This window comes from Notamacropus eugenii, chromosome 5, assembly GCF_028372415.1.
Source record: "Notamacropus eugenii isolate mMacEug1 chromosome 5, mMacEug1.pri_v2, whole genome shotgun sequence".
Classification (NCBI taxonomy): Eukaryota; Metazoa; Chordata; class Mammalia; order Diprotodontia; family Macropodidae; genus Notamacropus; species Notamacropus eugenii.
This window is the reverse complement of record NC_092876.1, coordinates 205,273,939-205,292,857: the sequence shown is the minus strand read 5'-3', so window position 1 is coordinate 205,292,857 and position 18,919 is coordinate 205,273,939. Positions and strand designations below refer to the sequence as shown.

The window sequence follows — 18,919 nt, the reverse complement described above, 5'->3', positions numbered from 1 at the left end:
TATTTGAAGGAGTTCATATAAAGGTTCATAACCTGGGGTCCATGAACTTGTTTTTAAAATATTTTGAAGATTAGTTTTCAATATAATTGGTTTCCTTTGTTATCCTATGTATTTTGTGCACTAAAAACTTTATTCTGAGGTGTCCATAGGTTTTGCTAGACTGTCAAAGGGGACCACAACACGAAAAGGGTTAAGAAATTCTGGCCTTGTGGAACTGGAGTTAGAACTTTAATCTGGGAAGTGGCCCCAGAGAGCAGAATGGGGAACATTGGATAGAAGTTGCAAAAGAGCAAATTTATTCTTGATGTATGGAAAATTTTCCTAATAATTAGAACTATACAAAAGTGGAAAAGCCTGCAGATGATGGGATTTAAGATGAGTATTAAGGGAAGTCAGGGAAAGAAGGAATTGGAGGGGATGAGGAAGAGCATTCCAGGCATGGGGGACAGCCAGTGCAAATACGGAGTCAGAAGGAGTGTCACTGTAGTGGAATCATTCTGCATGGAGGGGAGCAAAGAGTAAGAACATTGGAAAGGTAGGAAGAGTCCAAGTGATGAAAGTTTAAGTCCAAACAGAGGATTTTCTATTGATCTTTAAAGTAATGGAGAATCATTGCAGTTAATTGAGGGAGGGAGGTGACATGGTCAGATTTAAGCTTGAAGAAGATCATTTTGGCAGCTGAGTGGGAAACAGATTGAAGTGGGGAGAGATTTGAGGCAGAGAAACCAATTAGAAAGAAGGCTAGTGCAGTAACCCAGATGAAAGGTCATGGGGGAATAATACATTCAGGGAATGAAGGACGGCTTGTACAAAGGAAAAGGTACAGGGAGAGAAAGAGAAGATGCTAGGGGTGAAGTACAGTAAGCTTAGTCTGACTGGACTGTAGAATCTGTTACGGAGAAAGGTTGGAAATGGAGGATGGAGGGAAACAACATACACTGGGAACAAATTTCCATAATACAGGAGAACTGCCAAAAGACAAACTTGTAAAAACCTTTCTTCCCTTCTTACACATTAAACCTTTTCTATAAATATTTTGACATATATGAAATTCTCATTTGTTAAAACAAAAAAGAAATATTTTGATTACTTAACATCAACATAACTGCTAAAGTACAAGCCAAAATCTCTCTTACCATTCTGTTGATCCGTACAAAGTCTTCAGGTTTCTTTGCCCAGGGGGGAAGATCGACATCATTTACAACAACCTCATCTTCTCTGACTCCCAAATTATATCCATTACTGTTGACAAACATCTCAGGTAGGTAGTAAAACTCTGGAATTAATTCCTGTCAGTGTTAAAAAGTATAGCATATTACACCTACTGCATAAAACGGTTGAAATATTATTGAACATTTTCTTTATCATGTGTGTGTGTTTGTGTGTAACACAAGACAATCCCTCCCTCAATTTTTCCCCTTTGAATAAGATGTTCAAGGAAGATATGATTAAATTTTTTTGTACTATGGTTTGAACATTCATTTTGTAAACATATTCTAAAAGTTCATCTTTTCTCAATAATATTTTGAAAACCTTTGTATTAAAGTGAGCATACTAATTAAAAAACAGACCATATTAGCATCAAGGAAGGGAATATTTCTATAACAAACTTTTTGATTAATGAAAACATTTAAATATTTTGTAAATTGTAAAATAATATACAAATGTGAGTATTATTCAATCTAAGATATTCACTTTAAGAAATCAAATTTCATGAAATTAAAAAAATAAAGTTCTCTGAATTATTATTCAAGATTGCATCAAGGAATGAAAACTATGTATAGAATTTAAAATACAAATTCTGGTTACTTTTTCTTTTTGTCTTTTCAGCTGCATTATCAATTATAATATACTTCAATTACAATGGACTTCTGAAAATGGAATTGATAATTTACTCTTTGAATTTGGCAAAGGAAAAGGCTAATAGTTTTTTATATTCACTCTTGGACACTATGAAAAGCAAATTTTCAATATAATAAATAGTTCAAAATATTTAATACATGTGACTTCAATGATGAGTACTTAGTATAACCTGGATGCATGCCTGCAATAAAGTGATCATAAATGTGTGATGCCTAATGTTCAATTTATGTCATTTAGAAGAAAAAGTGAAAGATAAATGTAGTGATTTTAAAAACATATATTTCTCCATTTATGGTTGTCTTGTTTAAGCAGCTGGCCTAGAATTGGAATTTGAAATTCTAGTCTCAATGCAAATCTCTTTTCTCAAATATCTATTTTCTTATTCCTTTCTACTCTCTCCAACAATTTCCTGGCCTACCCTGCCTGCAGAAATAACTGCCCAACACCCCAACAAAGCATCACATTGAGGTCAAACCCTTAATGACATTAATAATCCTTTTGAACACATTCAGCAGTGTTCACCTGCTCACTCTCACCTGCTCATACCCTCCCTAGACCAGTGATGCTGAACCCCTAGCTACCTTTATGTAAACTCCATTCTCTATCTCCCACTGTCCCTTCTTTTATTCCTATACCCCTCAACCTGACCCTCAAATGTCACTTCCACTGTGCTCTCTGGAGAGCCAGCTCCACAGACACTAAACTTGCTTAAATCTTAAATCTTTGCCTTTTCCACACCTTTTATTTTGTGGCACTTACTGAGACCTGGCTCCACAGTCTCCCTGGCTGCCCTCTCTGGCACTGGTTACACTTTCACTTATGCTCCCCTAGAATCACTGGTTGAGATAGAGGGGTTATAATACACCTTGCTTCCCACTGCTGCTTCCAAGCTCTCCTATTACTGTTGGACTGGCTGCACTTTCCCATTTTCCCTACCTTGACCTTTTTATAAATTAGTTCAGATTTATACTCTATTACAAATTTCTGTTATATAATCTTAACTGGGCCTTCACTGCAAGAGGTAATCCTTTTATAGCTTCCCAATCAACTTGATCTACTCTGACAATAGCTGTTCTAGACAGTCTTGCTTCCCTCAAGTTTCCCATGGGATACTCTCTCTCTCAATCCTCTCAGCTCAAGGCCTTGCCTCATGCTTCAATGAAAAAACTGAGGCAGTTTATTAAGAGCTCCCTCTTCTGATTTTCTTTTTTACATTTTAGAATGTTATTATCTAATTGCAACTCAACAAATTCAACACATTTTCTTTACAGAAATAAGTCAAGGATCTATGATTTTGTCCACCAGCCCATATTTCAACCCATTTCCAATCCAGAGCATTAGAGACTTTCCTGAAGCTCTGAGAAGTGAATATTGTTGACTTCCAAGTCTAGGGCTCTACTCACTGCCAAGCTGCTTCTATACATCTGTCTCTTAATACTTGTAAATAACAGTCAGGGCAATAGTGTGATATGCATGGGACACTGCCACTGGGGTGAAGGGAGAGGTGAGCTCTAGTTTCAGTGATGCTGATTATTTGTGTGACCTTGGACAAGCTGATCAGCTTCTCTGACACTGGTCATCTGTAAAAATAACATGGGTAAAGGAGATAATCTCTAAGGTCTCTTTTAACACTTTTAAGTGTATGGTTCCATAAAATTTAAGTAATAGTCCATAAAATAAGCTTTAGGGCAGGTATGTAGTATTAACAAACCAGTTCTAAATATTAAGAATTGGACCATAATGGCTTAGATTGAGTATTTTCAGTAGGAGCTGAAGTTTGGCTGCAGTATAATTTGCCTTATTAGTTATATGATATTCTGATGTTTCCAACATTCCATGAAGAGTATTTTCATAGACCTGTTTTTCTTCAAAGCACTATCTTTCAAGAATCATCCAGGTTCTTCTCCTTAAGAATTTACTTCTTTAGTATTTAAAAACTGTTCATTTCTGGCTTTTTTGATTTGTTTTAGGGAGCTTCTGCTTCCATTTTCAATTTCTCCAAAATCTCTTCTGCAGTTGCGGATGCCAAAATCTTTACCACTTTTTCACGAGATTTACCACCTTTTCTAAGGTAACATCACTCTTCCTAAGTTCTAGGACCTTGGAAAGATACTGACATAGTTCTACATTAGCCTCCACTTCTGATGGAGGTGCAGCAATAGCTACACTTACATTCTAAGTTCTCACATCTGTTATGGCATTTTGTGTGGAGCCAGGTTTGGCATGAATGGCTATTGTGATGGAACCACTCTGGTCCACTGAGACAGGTCCAGTGAAAGGAAGTGTTTTCGTTGGCTCCTTATTCTGGTCTTTCCTCTTCTTGGGCATCCCCATATCAGAAGCGAGCCTGGCTGCTACCGTCTTGGCACCAACCTGGGCCCCAACAGCCCAGTAGCAGAGGTAAAGTATGCGCCCCTGGGTCTTCTCTGCCCAGAAAAAAAGAGTGGATGCTTGGCAGGGCAGCTTTTGTGCCTACACCCTGATGCATGAAGGGTCCTCTTCTGATTTTTTTTAAACCAAATACAGCACTTTAAATTTCACTCTATTAAATTTGGTCTTATAAGATTTGCCCTATTATTTTAGAATGTCAAGATTTTTTTTAAACCTAGTCCTAGAATAGGACTAGCAGAATCAAATAATATGTAAAAGTGTTAACAGATATCAGAATGAGTTGACAAATAAATGTTTGATACAGAGACTTTTCTTGTATAATTCTTTGTTGGTAATAAGTCGCAAACTGCCAGAGATATAAATAGTCATTCTGGTACTTGGGAAATTGTGGGGAAGAGCACCTGGGAAGAGACTTCCAAGCTATTGCTGGGGGAGGACAGAGCAAGAGAGGAACTCACCAGGGGCTCAGGAAGACCTTAGGAATCTCACCTATGGCACATATTGGTCTTCACCTTCATGATGTAATGTTGACTTTTATTTAAGTCACTAGCAGGTATAACAATGTCTGTAGCTCCCTACTCCATCCACAAAGACTACCCTATAATTTTATTGGTAAGGAAGAGGGAGCAAGCAGGCCGAAGTGTGAAGCACTTAAACCTCTGGGATACTCTGAACAGAAAGAAGCCGGGTGCTTTTTTATTATTGCAGAAAGTCCAGAAGTATGGTATAGATAATTTGTTGAACTAAATAATTTTAAGTCTCTCAAAGAAGGCCTGCTAATGTATTTGCTCCCTTCTATTAACTTAATGGAATTCATCTTTTAAGGCACTTATCTCAAATGCTCCCCTTCTCATGATTATTTCTATCTCTACAATCTATAGTGATCTTTCCTTCATGCCACTTCATTGGTACTTGTTGTATTCACTTACTATATGTTGATGTTTACTATCACTATCTGCATACATGTCATGCTTATACCTCTACTGGGTAAGCAACCCCTTACAGATAAGGATCATATTGTATTTATCTTTGTAATTCACACAGTACTTAGCACAGTGTATCTCACATAATAAAAGTTTAATAAATGTTTACTGAATCAATGAAAGGATAAATGAATTTTACATGGACACAAGAAATACCTCCATGGTAGAATCAACAGAGCTTAGCAACTGCCCGGATATAGGAGATGAGGAAGAAGGAAAAATCAATATGATTCTAAGACTTTGAGTAAAAGTGACTAGAAGGATATGGAAGGCAAGGCAGATGGTCAGGTTTGCAGGGGAAGATGAGATTGGGATCTTTTGACATTGCAAAAATACCAAAAGAGCATAAAGGATGTCTCTTAGTCATCCTGCATAGTCCCTACATGACTGATGTACCTTCTCTACCAATCATATACCTCTCTATCTCTTTTCACTGTTTTTCCTGTATATTTCTTTATTGGTAATATGCTATAAACTAGCCATAACTAGTCATTCTGGTACTTGAGAAATTATAGGGAAGAGTCCTTGGGGAGAGACCTTCAGGTTGCTGCTGGGGTGGTTACTTCTGAGGGAGAGAAAAATCAAGAGAGAAAGTCACCAGGGGTTGAAGAAGACCTTAGGAGATCCATTTATGGCACATTCTGAACTTCATGATAGGGTGACTTTTATTTAAATCACTGGAAGGTACAGTAAAACTTGTACTACAATCTCCCCCCACCCCAGTCTGCCCTATAACCTTATAGTATAGTCAATGACCCTTAATCCTCAACTCTCCAATCCTTGCAAGCAGGTGGAACTAGGAGAAGTATTAGAAGGCAAGGGGGAGGGAGAGGGTAAGGGAGATAATCCTGGGGGAAGACATGGTGCTGGCCATTTCTCTTGAAACTGGGATGCAGCAATCATGTACCACAGGTACAGCATGGGCCCAAGGATATAACAAGAGTGGTGCAACACAGAAAACAATTAGGTGTACTAATCTAGGGACTTAATGAGGAAGCATGGGATGTCATATTGTGCTACTGGACTAGCAAAGGATGTTTTTGTTGTATTATGTTTTAGTATATTTAGGTGGAGATGTGCAGCAGCAGGCAGTCAGAAATATAAGGCTATAACTCAGGTCTAGCGATATAGATTACGAAATTTAGGTCTACAGATTTTGGTGTTATTTGCATATTTAGGACAACTGATGGAGGTAGGTCTTCTCACTATTCTAATGAAACTGCTTTGCAGAAGGTCAGCAATGATTTCTTAATTGGTAAATCCAATGATCTTTCTTCAGTTCTCATCCTTAATTTTTCTGCTGGTATGACACCACTGACCACTCATTTCCTTTTTCCTATCCTCTTCTCTGACTTCCATGATGTTGTTATTTCTTGGTTCCTCTTATCAGGCTGAATATTTCTGTTCATTTGCTAGCTCATCTTACCCTTTCTGTTCTATAAATACAGGTGCTTTCCAAATTCTATCTAGTTTGTAAACAGTTGTTTTTATGTTGTCCCCCCCATTATAATGTGAACTCCTTGAGAGCAGAGACTTCTCTTTCTGCTTTTCTTTGTAACATTAGTACTTAGTATACTGCCTGGTATATATTAGGTGATTAATAAATGTTAGCTGAACAACTGATTTGTTCAGTATGAAGATATAATCATGTAAAGGAATTAGAACTTGGAGCTACGTAAGTACATTCATACTCTTTTTCATTATAGCTTACAGAGTTCTGATCCCTTAAAAATATCTCCAGACACATTTCAGTGAATACCACTTAGGGAAAGTAAAGAGGGTAGGTAGTATAGTTTGTTGGAAATAGCAGTGATATTGGATAATTCATTTACCACCTCTAAGCCTTGGGCTTATCTGCAAAAAAGAGGAATTTTAATTAGATGATTTTTAGGCCCTCCTCCAACTCTACGTCTATGATCCTATAATCTGCAGTCAGTAATAATAATAGCAACTTGCATCCATATAACACTTAAAGGTTAAGAAAGCACTTTTATCTCTTACTGATGCCCAAAAGAGAACAAGAGGGGAAATCTCTAATAAATTAAAGCCTCCAGTACAACTACTAATAACATATTTCAGTAATAATGCAGAGAAATCTGTGCTAAACATGAAAATACTTTCACTGAACAAAAGTTATCATTTAGGAATGATTTAGATTTATGTGTATCAGAGATAGTGTCAAATAATTTACACCACTACAAGTAAGCTAAACTTTAAAATAAAATACTAATCAAAAAATATAGTTATAGCTCTGCCCCTTCCTTACTCCCTTGAAATTAAAAAGCCTTATTATGATCTTATAATCTAAAGAATGTATTTATGATCACTAAATAAGCAATTATATATAAGGACAAAAGGAGAAGTTTTAGAAGTTATAAAAACAGCAAATTAGTCATATCATTTTATAATTACTTTGACAAAAATGTTTATAACAATATGTAATAGGAATCGCTCATATAACTCTATTAAGATCTTACTTGGATGCCTCACTGTATTATGAAGCCGATCCTGGATTTCTAAATGTTACATGTCATTGTAATTTTGGCAGCTACTGAGCTAGAAGGACGTCAAGTACAGCCCTGGCAAGAGATTATGTATGTCTGTGATCTGAGAACCAGCCAAGATAAATACAGACAAACTCATCACCAGAAGTTTGGTTGATATGTAATTGCTTGCTTAGTTATTTATTGACTTTTGCCATGTGGATTCATGAAACCTTCAACTAAGACATGAAGAGGTTGTTGTAATACTTATAAAAATCACAGTACAGATTTTTAAAATTTTAAAGTATGTACATATTATTAAAAACAGTTTATGATTAAAGAGATTTATAACTTGGAACTTCAATATGCTCTGGCTGTTCTATACTAAATCAGTTGAAAAATTTAAAATTTTATCCAACAACCTCATTTTTCTATATGATAAAAAAATAAAGAGGCAGTGAAATAGATAGGTTAGTTTTGGAAGCAGGAAGATTTGGGTTCAAATCTTGACTTTAAAACATTATAATCAAATTATATTCTCTGTGTCTCAAGCAATTTTCTTTTCTTTCTTTTTTTAAAATTTATTTATTGAACTTTTCAACGTTCATTTCCACAAAATTTTGGGTTCCAAATTTTCTCCCCATTTCTCCCCTCCCCCCACCCCAAAAAGCCAAACATTCTAATTGCCCCTATCACGAATCTGCCCTCTCTTCTAACATCCCTCGCTTCCCTTATCCCCATCTTCTCTTTTGTCCTGTAGGGCCAGATGACTTTCTATACCCCATTACCTGTATTTCTTATTTCCTAGTAGCAAGAACAGTACTCGACAGTTGTTCCTAAAACTTTGAGTTCCAACTTCTCTTCATCCCTCCCTCCCCACCCATTCCTTTTGGGAAGGCAAGCAATTCAATATAGGCCTTATCTGTGTAGTTTTGCAAATGACTTCCATAATAGTCATGTTGTGTAAGACTAACTATAATTTCCTCCATCCTATCCTGCCCCCCATTGCTTCTATTCTCTCTTCTGATCCTGTCCCTCCCCAAGAGTGCTGACTTCAAATTGCTCCCTCCTCCCATTGCCTTCCCTTCCATCATCCCCCCCCCCCGCTTATCCCCTTATCCCCCACTTTCCTGTATTGTAAGATAGGTTTTCATACCAAAATGAGTGTGCACTTTATTCCTTCCTTTAGTCGAATGTGATGAGAGTAAACTTCATGTTTTTCTCTCACCTCCCCTCTTTTTCCCTCCACTAAAAAGTCTTTTGCTTACCTCTTTTATGAGAGATGACCTGCCCCATTCCATTTCTCCCTTTCTCCTCCCAATATATTTCTCTCTCACCACTTAATTTCATTTTTTTAAGATATGATCCCATCCTATTCAATTCACTCTGTGCACTCTGTCTCTATGTGTGTGTGTGCATGTGCACATGTGCGTGTGTAATCCCACCAACTACCCAGATACTGAAAAAAGTTTCAAGAGTTACAAATATTGTCTTTCCATGTAGGAATGAAAGTTCAACTTTAGTAAGTCCCTTATGATTTCTCTTTCCTGTTTACCCTTTCATGCTTCTCTTGATTCTTGTGTTTGAAGGTTAAATTTTCTTTTCAGCTCTGGTCTTTTCATCAAGAATGCTTGAAAGTCCTCTATTTCACTGAAAGACCACCTTTTCCCCTGAAGTATTATATTCAGTTTGCTGGGTAGGTGATTCTTGGTTTTAGTCCTAGTTCCTTTGACTTCTGGAATATCATATTCCACATCCTTCTATCCCTTAATGTAGAAGCTGCTAGATCTTGTGTTATCCTGATTGTATTTCCACAATACTTGAATTGTTTCTTTCTAGCTGCTTGCAATATTTTCTCCTTGACCAGGGAACTCTGGAATTTGGCCACAATGTTCCTAGGAGTTTCTCTTTTTGGATCTCTTTCAGGCAGTGATCAGTGGATTCTTTCAATATTTATTTTGCCCTCTGGTTGTAGAATCTCAGGGCAGTTTTCCTTGATAATTTCATGAAAGATGATGTCTAGGCTCTTTTTTTGATCATAGCTTTCAGGTAGTCCCGTAATTTTTAAATTGTCTCTCCTGGATCTATTTTCCAGGTCAGTTGTTTTTCCAATGAGATATTTCACATTATCTTCCATTTTTTCACTCTTTTGGTTTTGTGATTTCTTGGTTTCTCATAAAGTCATTAGCCTCCACCTGTTCCATTCTAATTTTGAAAGAACTATTTTCTTCAGTGAGCTTTTGAACCTCCTTTTCCATTTGGCTAATTCTGCTTTTGAAAGCATTCTTCTCCTCATTGGCTTTTTGAACTTCTTTTGCCAATTGAGTTAGCCTATTTTTCAAGGTGTTATTTTCTTCAGCATTTTTTTGGGTCTCCTTTAGCAAGGTGTTGATCCACTTTTCATGTTTTTCTTGCATCTCTCTTATTTCTCTTCCCAGTTTTTCCTCTACCTCTCTAACTTGATTTTCAAAATCCTTTTTGAGCTCTTCCATGGCCTGAGCCCACTGAATATTTATTTTGGATGTCTGGGATACAGAAGGCTTGACTTTTATGTCTTTCCCTGATGGTAAGCATTGTTCTTCCTCATCTGAAAGGATGGGAGGAGATATCTGTTCACCAAGAAAGTACCTTCTGTGGTCTTATTTTTTTTCCCTTTTTTGGGCATTTTCCCTAACCAGTTACTTTACTTTTGGGTCCTTTGTCAAGAGTAGGGTATACTCTGGGAATCTGTGAGACCTCCAAGGTGGCACAATCAAGCATGTACTGGTCTGGACAAAGAGAGGGATTTCTGTGCCCAGAATCTTAGCAGTTACCTCTCCACAGCCACCTGGCCTCCAGTTCCTCCAAGTCAGCACTGGGGGCTGATTTTCAGATAAGCTAGATGGGCAGGGCCGCCATTCAGTGTGAGACAAAGACCAACTCCCCCAGGGCCTCCACACAGGGCTGAGGTAAGACTCAGCTCTTCAGTGCCCCCAGGAGTTTTTACGCTCCAACAATGGAGAGGTCTGTACGGCTGCTGTGCAGCCTCTGTGGCCGCTGCCTGATGCTGGAGCTATGGGAAGACCTTTCTCCCTTCCTGGCCAGCCGAGAAACCCCCGTCACTGACCTCTGATGCCTGTGGGTTGAGGAATCTGCTAGTTAGACTGGGGATTCCGCCCCCAAGGGCTTTTTGGGAGCTGCGTGGCTAAGGCTGGGCTGGGCTCCATGCTCTGCTCTGCGTCTGGTGCAACCAACGTTTCCCGTGGACCTTTCAGGTGACCCTGGGCTGGAAATCTCCTCCACTCTGTTGTTCTCCACTTCTACTGCTCCAAAATTTGTTGAGAGTCCCTTTCTACAGGTATTTTATGAGCTGTGTGGGGAGACCCTGTGTATGTGTGTCTTTCTACTCCACCATCTTGGCTCTGCCCCCCCACCCCCAAGCAATTTTCTAAGACTATATACATTATAGAGTACTTAGTCTACTTTACTGTGGAGAGCTGATCAGATCAAAGGTCTGCCTCAACAGTCAGGTGTGCTGATAAATGTTTAATAAGAAGCTCTCCAAGCAAAAAAAAAAAAAGAAAATGTGCCCACAACACAGGAGTTTAATCTGCATTATTTAACATTTCCCCTATCACTTTCTTAAGTCTGGAACATCAACAAAATAAGAAATTAAGCCCTGATTTATATAGTGTGTGCTGATTTCTGAGGTATAAATGCTTAAAATGAAAATTTAATAATCAATTGGGTTCAAGCTGGCTCTATACACCTAGGTCTCTGACCCCTAACACAAACAACATTTAGAAATTGAATTTTTCATTTCCTATTTGATGGAACTGATGGTTGTTTTGAGATAATGTTTGGGGCAAGAGGTTTGGCCACTACGTTTCCTTCACAAAAACCTAAATTTTATTATGGATTTCATCATTTTATTATAGAATTAGTTATCCTGTTATGCTATTGAATGTCAGCAAGTATTTTAAACTGAAGAGCTATAAAAATTAAGAATTCCATTGAACTTTAATATTTTCCTCAATTTATTATACTCCAATGTTCTTTGATATTTTCTCACACTAATGATCTCTCCCATTTCTTTTCATGCACCCAGAGTAGGTCAGGTTTCCATTTTTCAATAGAAATATAACTTTCAAAGGATTTCATGTAGTTTAAAATTTCTTAAATAAAAAAATGCTAAAGCCCAAATGTTGTTAAAGAAATGACAAAATGAGTATTTATTAACAAACATTTTGTGTCAGTAAATGTGATTCCTAGTTTATTTTAATAGCTATACTAAAACCCCTAGGTACAGTTAATAATATTATATGCCTTCTGCCTACATATAAGAAAACATCCTCAGACACATTTTCTAATTTATAAGCTTATGACAAGTTCAAGCTGCTGAGAAATTAGACTTTAAAGTATTTCTTAGAATGATAGAAGACCACTATTAGCATTGTCATAATTGTATACCTTTTACATCAAATCTGACGTTTCAGTTTAATATGTTTTGCTAAGGGACTATACCACTTTAGGGTTTTTCAGTGAAATCAAATCCATTCCAGACGTTTTCACTTTTCTAATATAATTCACTGAAAGACTTTAAAGCTGCCATCTTTTTTCTTTCTCTTTTCCAAAAGATTAATCCCAGGGCATCCATTAATTCTGCAGGAGCCTCATTATGGGTCAATGAACCAGTGGTGAGCACCTCCATTAACTGTATGAATTTATACTATGTCACCTTAATGACATTTTGTCACTGCTACCTCTTCTGACATCTACACAGCTATTGAAAAAGAAGCATAATAAATTTGTGAGGCATTAGGAAATATTAGTGCAAGAAAAATAACTTATTTGGATTTAAGTGCTACCAAAAGTTGTACTAGAGGGAGGAGTAAATGTTTGAAAGCTAACTGGTCAAACTAAGGCTATTTCTAGAAAACTTATATCTGGAAAGGTCACTTTACTAACACATATCCTTTACTCAACGTGTATTCATTACCAAAGAAGAAGACTGACATTAATAAAGATACAATAAAACTATCTATTTTATGCCAGTTTTCCCTTGTGTATTACCAGGCTAATAAAAATATATGCTCTATTGATCAAGTTCATCAAATCAAGACAAGGAATGAATGCTCTTATTTGTAAATGATCCAAGAAAATGTATTTTAATATGTCAGTGAAAAAAAGTAAAGGAATTCTTGTTTACTATGTATGCTTAATAAAGACCAAGACATAAACAAATTAATAGTAATGTAGTGTGTGTTGATACACATAAAGAAATTTAGAAAAATTAAAATTTCAGTTTAGTAATACATCTGGTTATTTTGAAAACTATGCTGTCAATTAACTAGGAATTGATTCTGAATTGATTATGTTTGAATGAATTCTGTCATTTTTTTCATAAGTTTCAGCAGACTATATGCTATTTTTCTATGATTTGCATCTTAGTTCTGAAAATATTTTTATATAAAGATAAAGAAAACTGGAGTGTTCAAATATGTTCATTCTGACAGTTAGATGAAACATATACAAATAGTATCTTCTAAATTTTTGCATGTAAAGGTCTGTATTTTCATTTTTAAAATAAAATTTCATTTTTTTCAATCAGCAAAACTGTCCTCTCCTCCCCAATTTAAGTCTAAAAAAACCTGCTAAAACCATGTATAGACAAGCAAGGCAAATTTCTGCATTTACCATGTCTGAAATATAAATATATATACACATGTATGTGTGTTTCTGTTTATTCCACACTTTGGTGTGTATGTGAATACGTGAGACTCTGTACTATGAGTCACCAATCAGAAGGTGATTAATCATTTGGCATTGTGGCTGATCACTGAGCTGATCAGAGTTTCTAAGTCTTAGAGCTTCTTATTGTTATTATATAAATGGTTCTCTTGGTTCTGTTCACTTCACTTGGCATCAGTTCACACAAGTCTTCCCAGGGTTCTCTGAAACAATTCCCTTCATCACTTCTTACAATAGTACAATAGTAAACCTTATATTATATATAGTATTTGAACTTAAGATGTGCTGAGTTAAACCAGAATTTCAAATGCAAACAGTGTTCTCTGTATGAACCTCGGTCAGTTCTAAGTCTTGTTTCTGTGATTCTAAAGAGAAAAAAATATGTCTAGTCAAACTATTATTTCTATTAATTTTAAGAATAATTAATATTTATTATATTCATTATACATTATTAAAAATTTCTGCTATTTATGAATTAAAATAAATTATAGTTTAATCAGAGAATTAGGATAAGAATTTAGACCATTCATAAGGTGCTCCTAATACATATCCCAACTCCCTTATAAAAATCCTTGTTTTATCCTTGCTATGCCTATTTCAGTATAACAGGACAGGTTAACATTATTTCTATTTCACCAGAATTAGATTGGGATTCTTCATTATAACCCTACTGTAAAATAAAAATCAGTTTCTAAAATGTTAATTTTGAGCTATGACTCAAGAGTTAATTCTGGTATAAAACATTTGGTTGAGGCTATTGGACAAATAGCCATCATGGTCATCAGTTCTGTCCAGGCATGAAGGGGTCTTAATCTAACCAGGAAATTGGTAAAGATGGAGGAACACTGACAGATGTATCAATCCTTCAGTCAGTTTTTAATTGTAAAAATAAAGAAAATGGCCTTAACAACCTTCTTTGCATTTACAGAGCAACTCACCTAGTTCACATCCTCATCATTTCTTCACTCGACTATTGAAGTAGCTTCCTAATTAGTCTCCCTGCCTCAAGTCTCTCCCTGCACCAATCTGTTCTCCATATAGCTACCCAAGTGACATTCTAAAGCACAGATTCCCTGATCAGTAAACTCTAGGAATTCCTAATTACCCTTATAATAAATCCAGCCTACTATGTTTGGTATTTAAAGCCCTTTACAATCTGGTTCTATCCTGCCTTTCTAGACTTTTCGGAAAATATTCTCTACTCACACTACAACAGACCCAATAAACTATCCTGCTTATTCTTCACATATGAATTCCATTCCTGTATTCCCATGCTTTTCCTCCTATACCTGGCATATACCCCCTCCTCACCTCCAACTCTTAGATTTCCTTGAAAGCTCCCTGCAAATGCCATCTACTACATAAGGCCTTTCCTAATTCCCCAAGCTCCTAGCACCTCTCTGTATTTTGAATACACTTTTGTATGTTTTTTGGTATGTACACTGTTCCCTTCAGATCTGTGAAGGGTAGGGACTGTTTAATTGTCTTTCTTCTTATCCCAGTCCCTACCATTGTTATCTAGCACATAGTAGGCACCGAATAAATGCTTGTTGATCACTAGCTGATTTCCAAGTCAGAGATAGGATTGAAGAGTCAGGGAAATCATGTCCACATACAATCCTAGATATCTTTTAACCCAACTAAAATAAAAATTTTAACAATGCAATTGAAATCCAACAAAAACAATTTTACTATTTCACCTTTATAATTTTTTTTGCCCAAATATGGATCTATTTTCTAAAAACTCTTTGAGATTTGCTTTTAATTTTAACTGTTTACACATTTTAATGTCAGTCAACCAATAAACATTGATCAAGTCCCTGCTAGGCGCCAGGCACTCTGGTAAGCGCTGCCAATTCAAAAGGAGACTGAAGACAGTTCCTGCCCACAAGAAGCCTACAACCCATTTTAGCACAACAGAGTACATTTGTTGTAAATCTTACTTCTCAGCTGTTTCTTTCAGTAGCTTTTTGGTTTTCTCAGAACTGGGGCAGGAAACTAGTTCTTAGTATGGGATGGCAAAAAGGGGTACTGAGTGTGAAGTCAGAAGCTATTGAGAAAAGTGTCACACACTTATACAGAGATACGCAGTCTAAGTTTCAATCTTGAATTTATATCTTCCGGAATTTTTCATTTTACAAGTTCCAAGTCATTTCCATAGTGTGGCTGAAAGCATTAGGAGTATTTATTCCCACTAGAGAGTTTATGGTAGGGGCTGGGTAAGGTGGGGGATGGAAAGCCATTCAAATAAAGGAATGGTTGTTGTCATATGCCTTGAGGCAAAGGTTTTTAACTCGGAGACTGTGAATTTGTTTTTAAAAGTATTTTGATAGCTGTATTTCATTCAATATACTTAGTTTCCTTTGTAATTCTATGTACTTTATTTCATGAATTTAAAAATATTATTCTGAGAAGGGGGTCCATAGGTTTCACCTGACAAAGGAGTCCACAGCACAAAAAAAAGGTTAAATTTCAAGAGAAAAAAAGATTTTTTAAATCTTTGGTTTAGCTTTCAGTGAAAGATTTCATTGCTGGAAGAAAAATGTAAAATTTCAGAATTTCAAAAATCTGGGAGATACTTTAGGTTTTCTTATCTTTCCTAATCATGCTTGTATATTATTTATACATTAATACTTGAGAAAATACCTAGTGATAGGAATAAAACCCATATACCTCATCCTTATAAAGGATTGTGATGCTTATTCTTTAAGGAAAGAAGTCAAGATTGCTGTTCTATATTTATAAAATTCTCTTATAACTCAGTAGCAGAGCAGTTGTCTTTCTGAGGTGTTTTGTAGAATACCCATAGATAAAGGAAGTAAAAGGCAACTGTGACTTTACTATCTTTCATTGGTTTGATTCAGACCTTAAAAGGTTTTATAACATCAAATTTTTATATTCCATAATGTGACAGTAATGAAACATTGCCTTAGAACGAGGGCTTAAAATGAGTTACATCTAAACTTGTGTACAAATCTGATCATGTAGCCTTATTGCTAGGGAAAATGACAACCATGCAAATAAGGAAAAGATTTTATTGTTCAAAATTCTGAAAGATTTTTTTTTACAAGATCCCATGTAAATGTACAATAAACCTTTGTATTTAACAATAGTTAAGTAATAACGACTGTAAAATTACTCTGCTCTCGGCTGTTTCTGTACATTGTGTGTATGTTGGTTTAATCTAATGTGTATTGTTGCATAATATCCCCAGGCACAGTCAAGTAAAAGCTAAAGCTGTACAGAAAAGCCCACATTTTAAATGGGTCTTGTCATTAATGCTTTATTAATTGCCCCAGGCTATGCAAACCCAGGACTGGGCAAGCTATAACAATATGACACTTTAAGGTCAAATCCAATTCCTGCTGTGTTTTATGGAACAGACCAAATATTGAATTAACAGCAGGAAAGAGCAATTTATTGGGCTTTTCTCCATCTCCTGATTATTTGATCTAAATTAGATTGGATTTTTAAAAGAGCAAAACACCTTAACCATAGAATAAAAAAGAATCTTTAATCATTTTCTATTGTATACAAGATTATTTTCAGAAGCTTAGATGTATAGTATATTCTTTTAAAATTATGGTATGTGCTGAGAATGAAAGGTAAAATTTTTCTTACTCTCATTTTAAAAAAAGAAATATCAAAATTGAAAGCACATAATTTAAGTTTCAGTAGCTCCAATGCAGGAAAAAATATTCTGTAGTCCCTAACTTCCCTAAAGCTTACCTTTACATCTGATGTATCTCTTTGGCTTGTTCTCCAAGATCTTGCAACTGATGAGAAGGTTCGATCTGGATGGTCAAATTTCCCATCATTTGCATTAAGAAAGAACGTTGTGAAAGGTTCCTAAATAAAAACAAACAAACCACACAATATTAATTATTATACAACATCTTAGTAGATGATGAGAATCTTTCCAACTTGTAGTGATAACCACCTTGCACTACTATGGTACTTTGAAATTTCTGTGATTTCATTACTTTCAGGATTCCTACTACTCATTCAGGTCACAACCTTTTGAAATTATTTTATCTATCTGTTTAGCTCAGTTCAATTTTTTTTTCTTTTTGCTACCAAGAACAAACTGCCCCTAGGTCGGATAAAGCCTTAATAATTTTTTCCTTAGTTATTTAATTGTAATTCATTTGCTTTCTCCCCTTTAACAATGTAATTTTTCTTAATATATATATATGTATGTATGCATATACAAAGAGAAAAGGAGGAGAGGGAAGGAGAGGAAAGGGAGAGAGGAAGAGGGACAGGGAAGGGAGAGAAGGGGAGAGGAAGAAAGAGAGATAAGAGAGATATTGGAGTAAGTTATTGAAGCATATATTTCATAGTGCTGTGAAGGATAGAGAAATATTATGAAGGAGACAACAGAAAAATATGAGGTAAGCGTGCCTGGAGTTTAGTTGGTTACCCATTCAAAATACGTATTTATGAAATTATCAAGAAATTTGTTCTATAAATGATGTAAGATAGTCACTTCACTGAAATTAGCACTGAAGACAGTAATAATGTAAATGAAAACAACCTTAAAAGACATCAGAATTCCATTCAATGCAATGAGTAGTCTTGACCACAAAGAACTGATAGTCAAACATATCTCCTTCCTCTATATAGAGAGGTATGAGAGTGGAACAAAACACACACTCTTAAACAAAATCAACATTGGGTTTGTTTTGTTTAAAGTATTTTGTTACAAAAGGGAGAGTTTTATTGGAAATTGATAGTGATGCTAAAAATACAAAAGGCATAAAGGAAATATTAAAGAAAAAGAATTAAACTTAAATTGAGAGAGAATGCTTTTTTGGATCTTTTTTCCCCCTACATTTGCTTTGTTGGCACTTCAGTGGCTACTTAAACATGGTTAGGAATGAAATTCTTGCTGATCTGCTATGTCTTATTCCCAAACAGGTTCAAGTGAAACAAACTGCCAATGTTTATAGAACTGTTATGGTACAGTAGATTCTCCACACCTCCTCTTTCCCTATTACATTATTATATGGTTCTGATTCTGAAGTCAATGTAAATAGGAGAAACATCCATGAATACATTAGAAATTCCATAGTTGCATTCAAAAAGCTTTTTTCTTCGTGGGTTCAGTTAACAGAATTTTAATATTCTTTTTTACATGGAACATTATTTCAGATCAGTTAACAGTACCTAACACAGTTCTCTGTATTTAGTTGGTGACTGCTAAATCTTTGTTGAAAAAATGATTGAATCATGTCTGATTAAGTCAGTCAATCCAATCCAATCCAATAAACATGGGGATGAAATTAACAAAAAGGCTGTCCCTACCCTCAAAGAGTTTACAGTCTGAAGGATTAAAGTCAAATATTATAGTTGTGTATAAAAACAACTATTACATCAATTTATTCAACACATTTATTTAGTGCTGGAGGCAAGATGGAATATGTAGGAAATCACCTGAACTGGTTTAAATATTTTTTTCTCAAATTT

General features: G+C 35.7%; 1 protein-coding gene across 6 annotated transcripts in view; it reads right to left on the bottom strand.

Annotated features, from left to right (window-relative positions):
* NBEA (neurobeachin) overlaps window positions 1–18,919 on the bottom strand; it is a 783,989-nt gene that overhangs the window by 51,783 nt on the left and 713,287 nt on the right. For all 6 annotated transcript variants that reach the window (XM_072611897.1, XM_072611896.1, XM_072611899.1 and 3 more), the window contains 2 exons: window positions 17,180–17,299; window positions 1,137–1,289 (listed from right to left, as the gene is read on the bottom strand). In XM_072611897.1, the coding sequence (XP_072467998.1) occupies window positions 1,137–1,289; window positions 17,180–17,299 (273 nt within the window). The remainder of the gene's footprint in view (window positions 1–1,136; window positions 1,290–17,179; window positions 17,300–18,919) is intronic.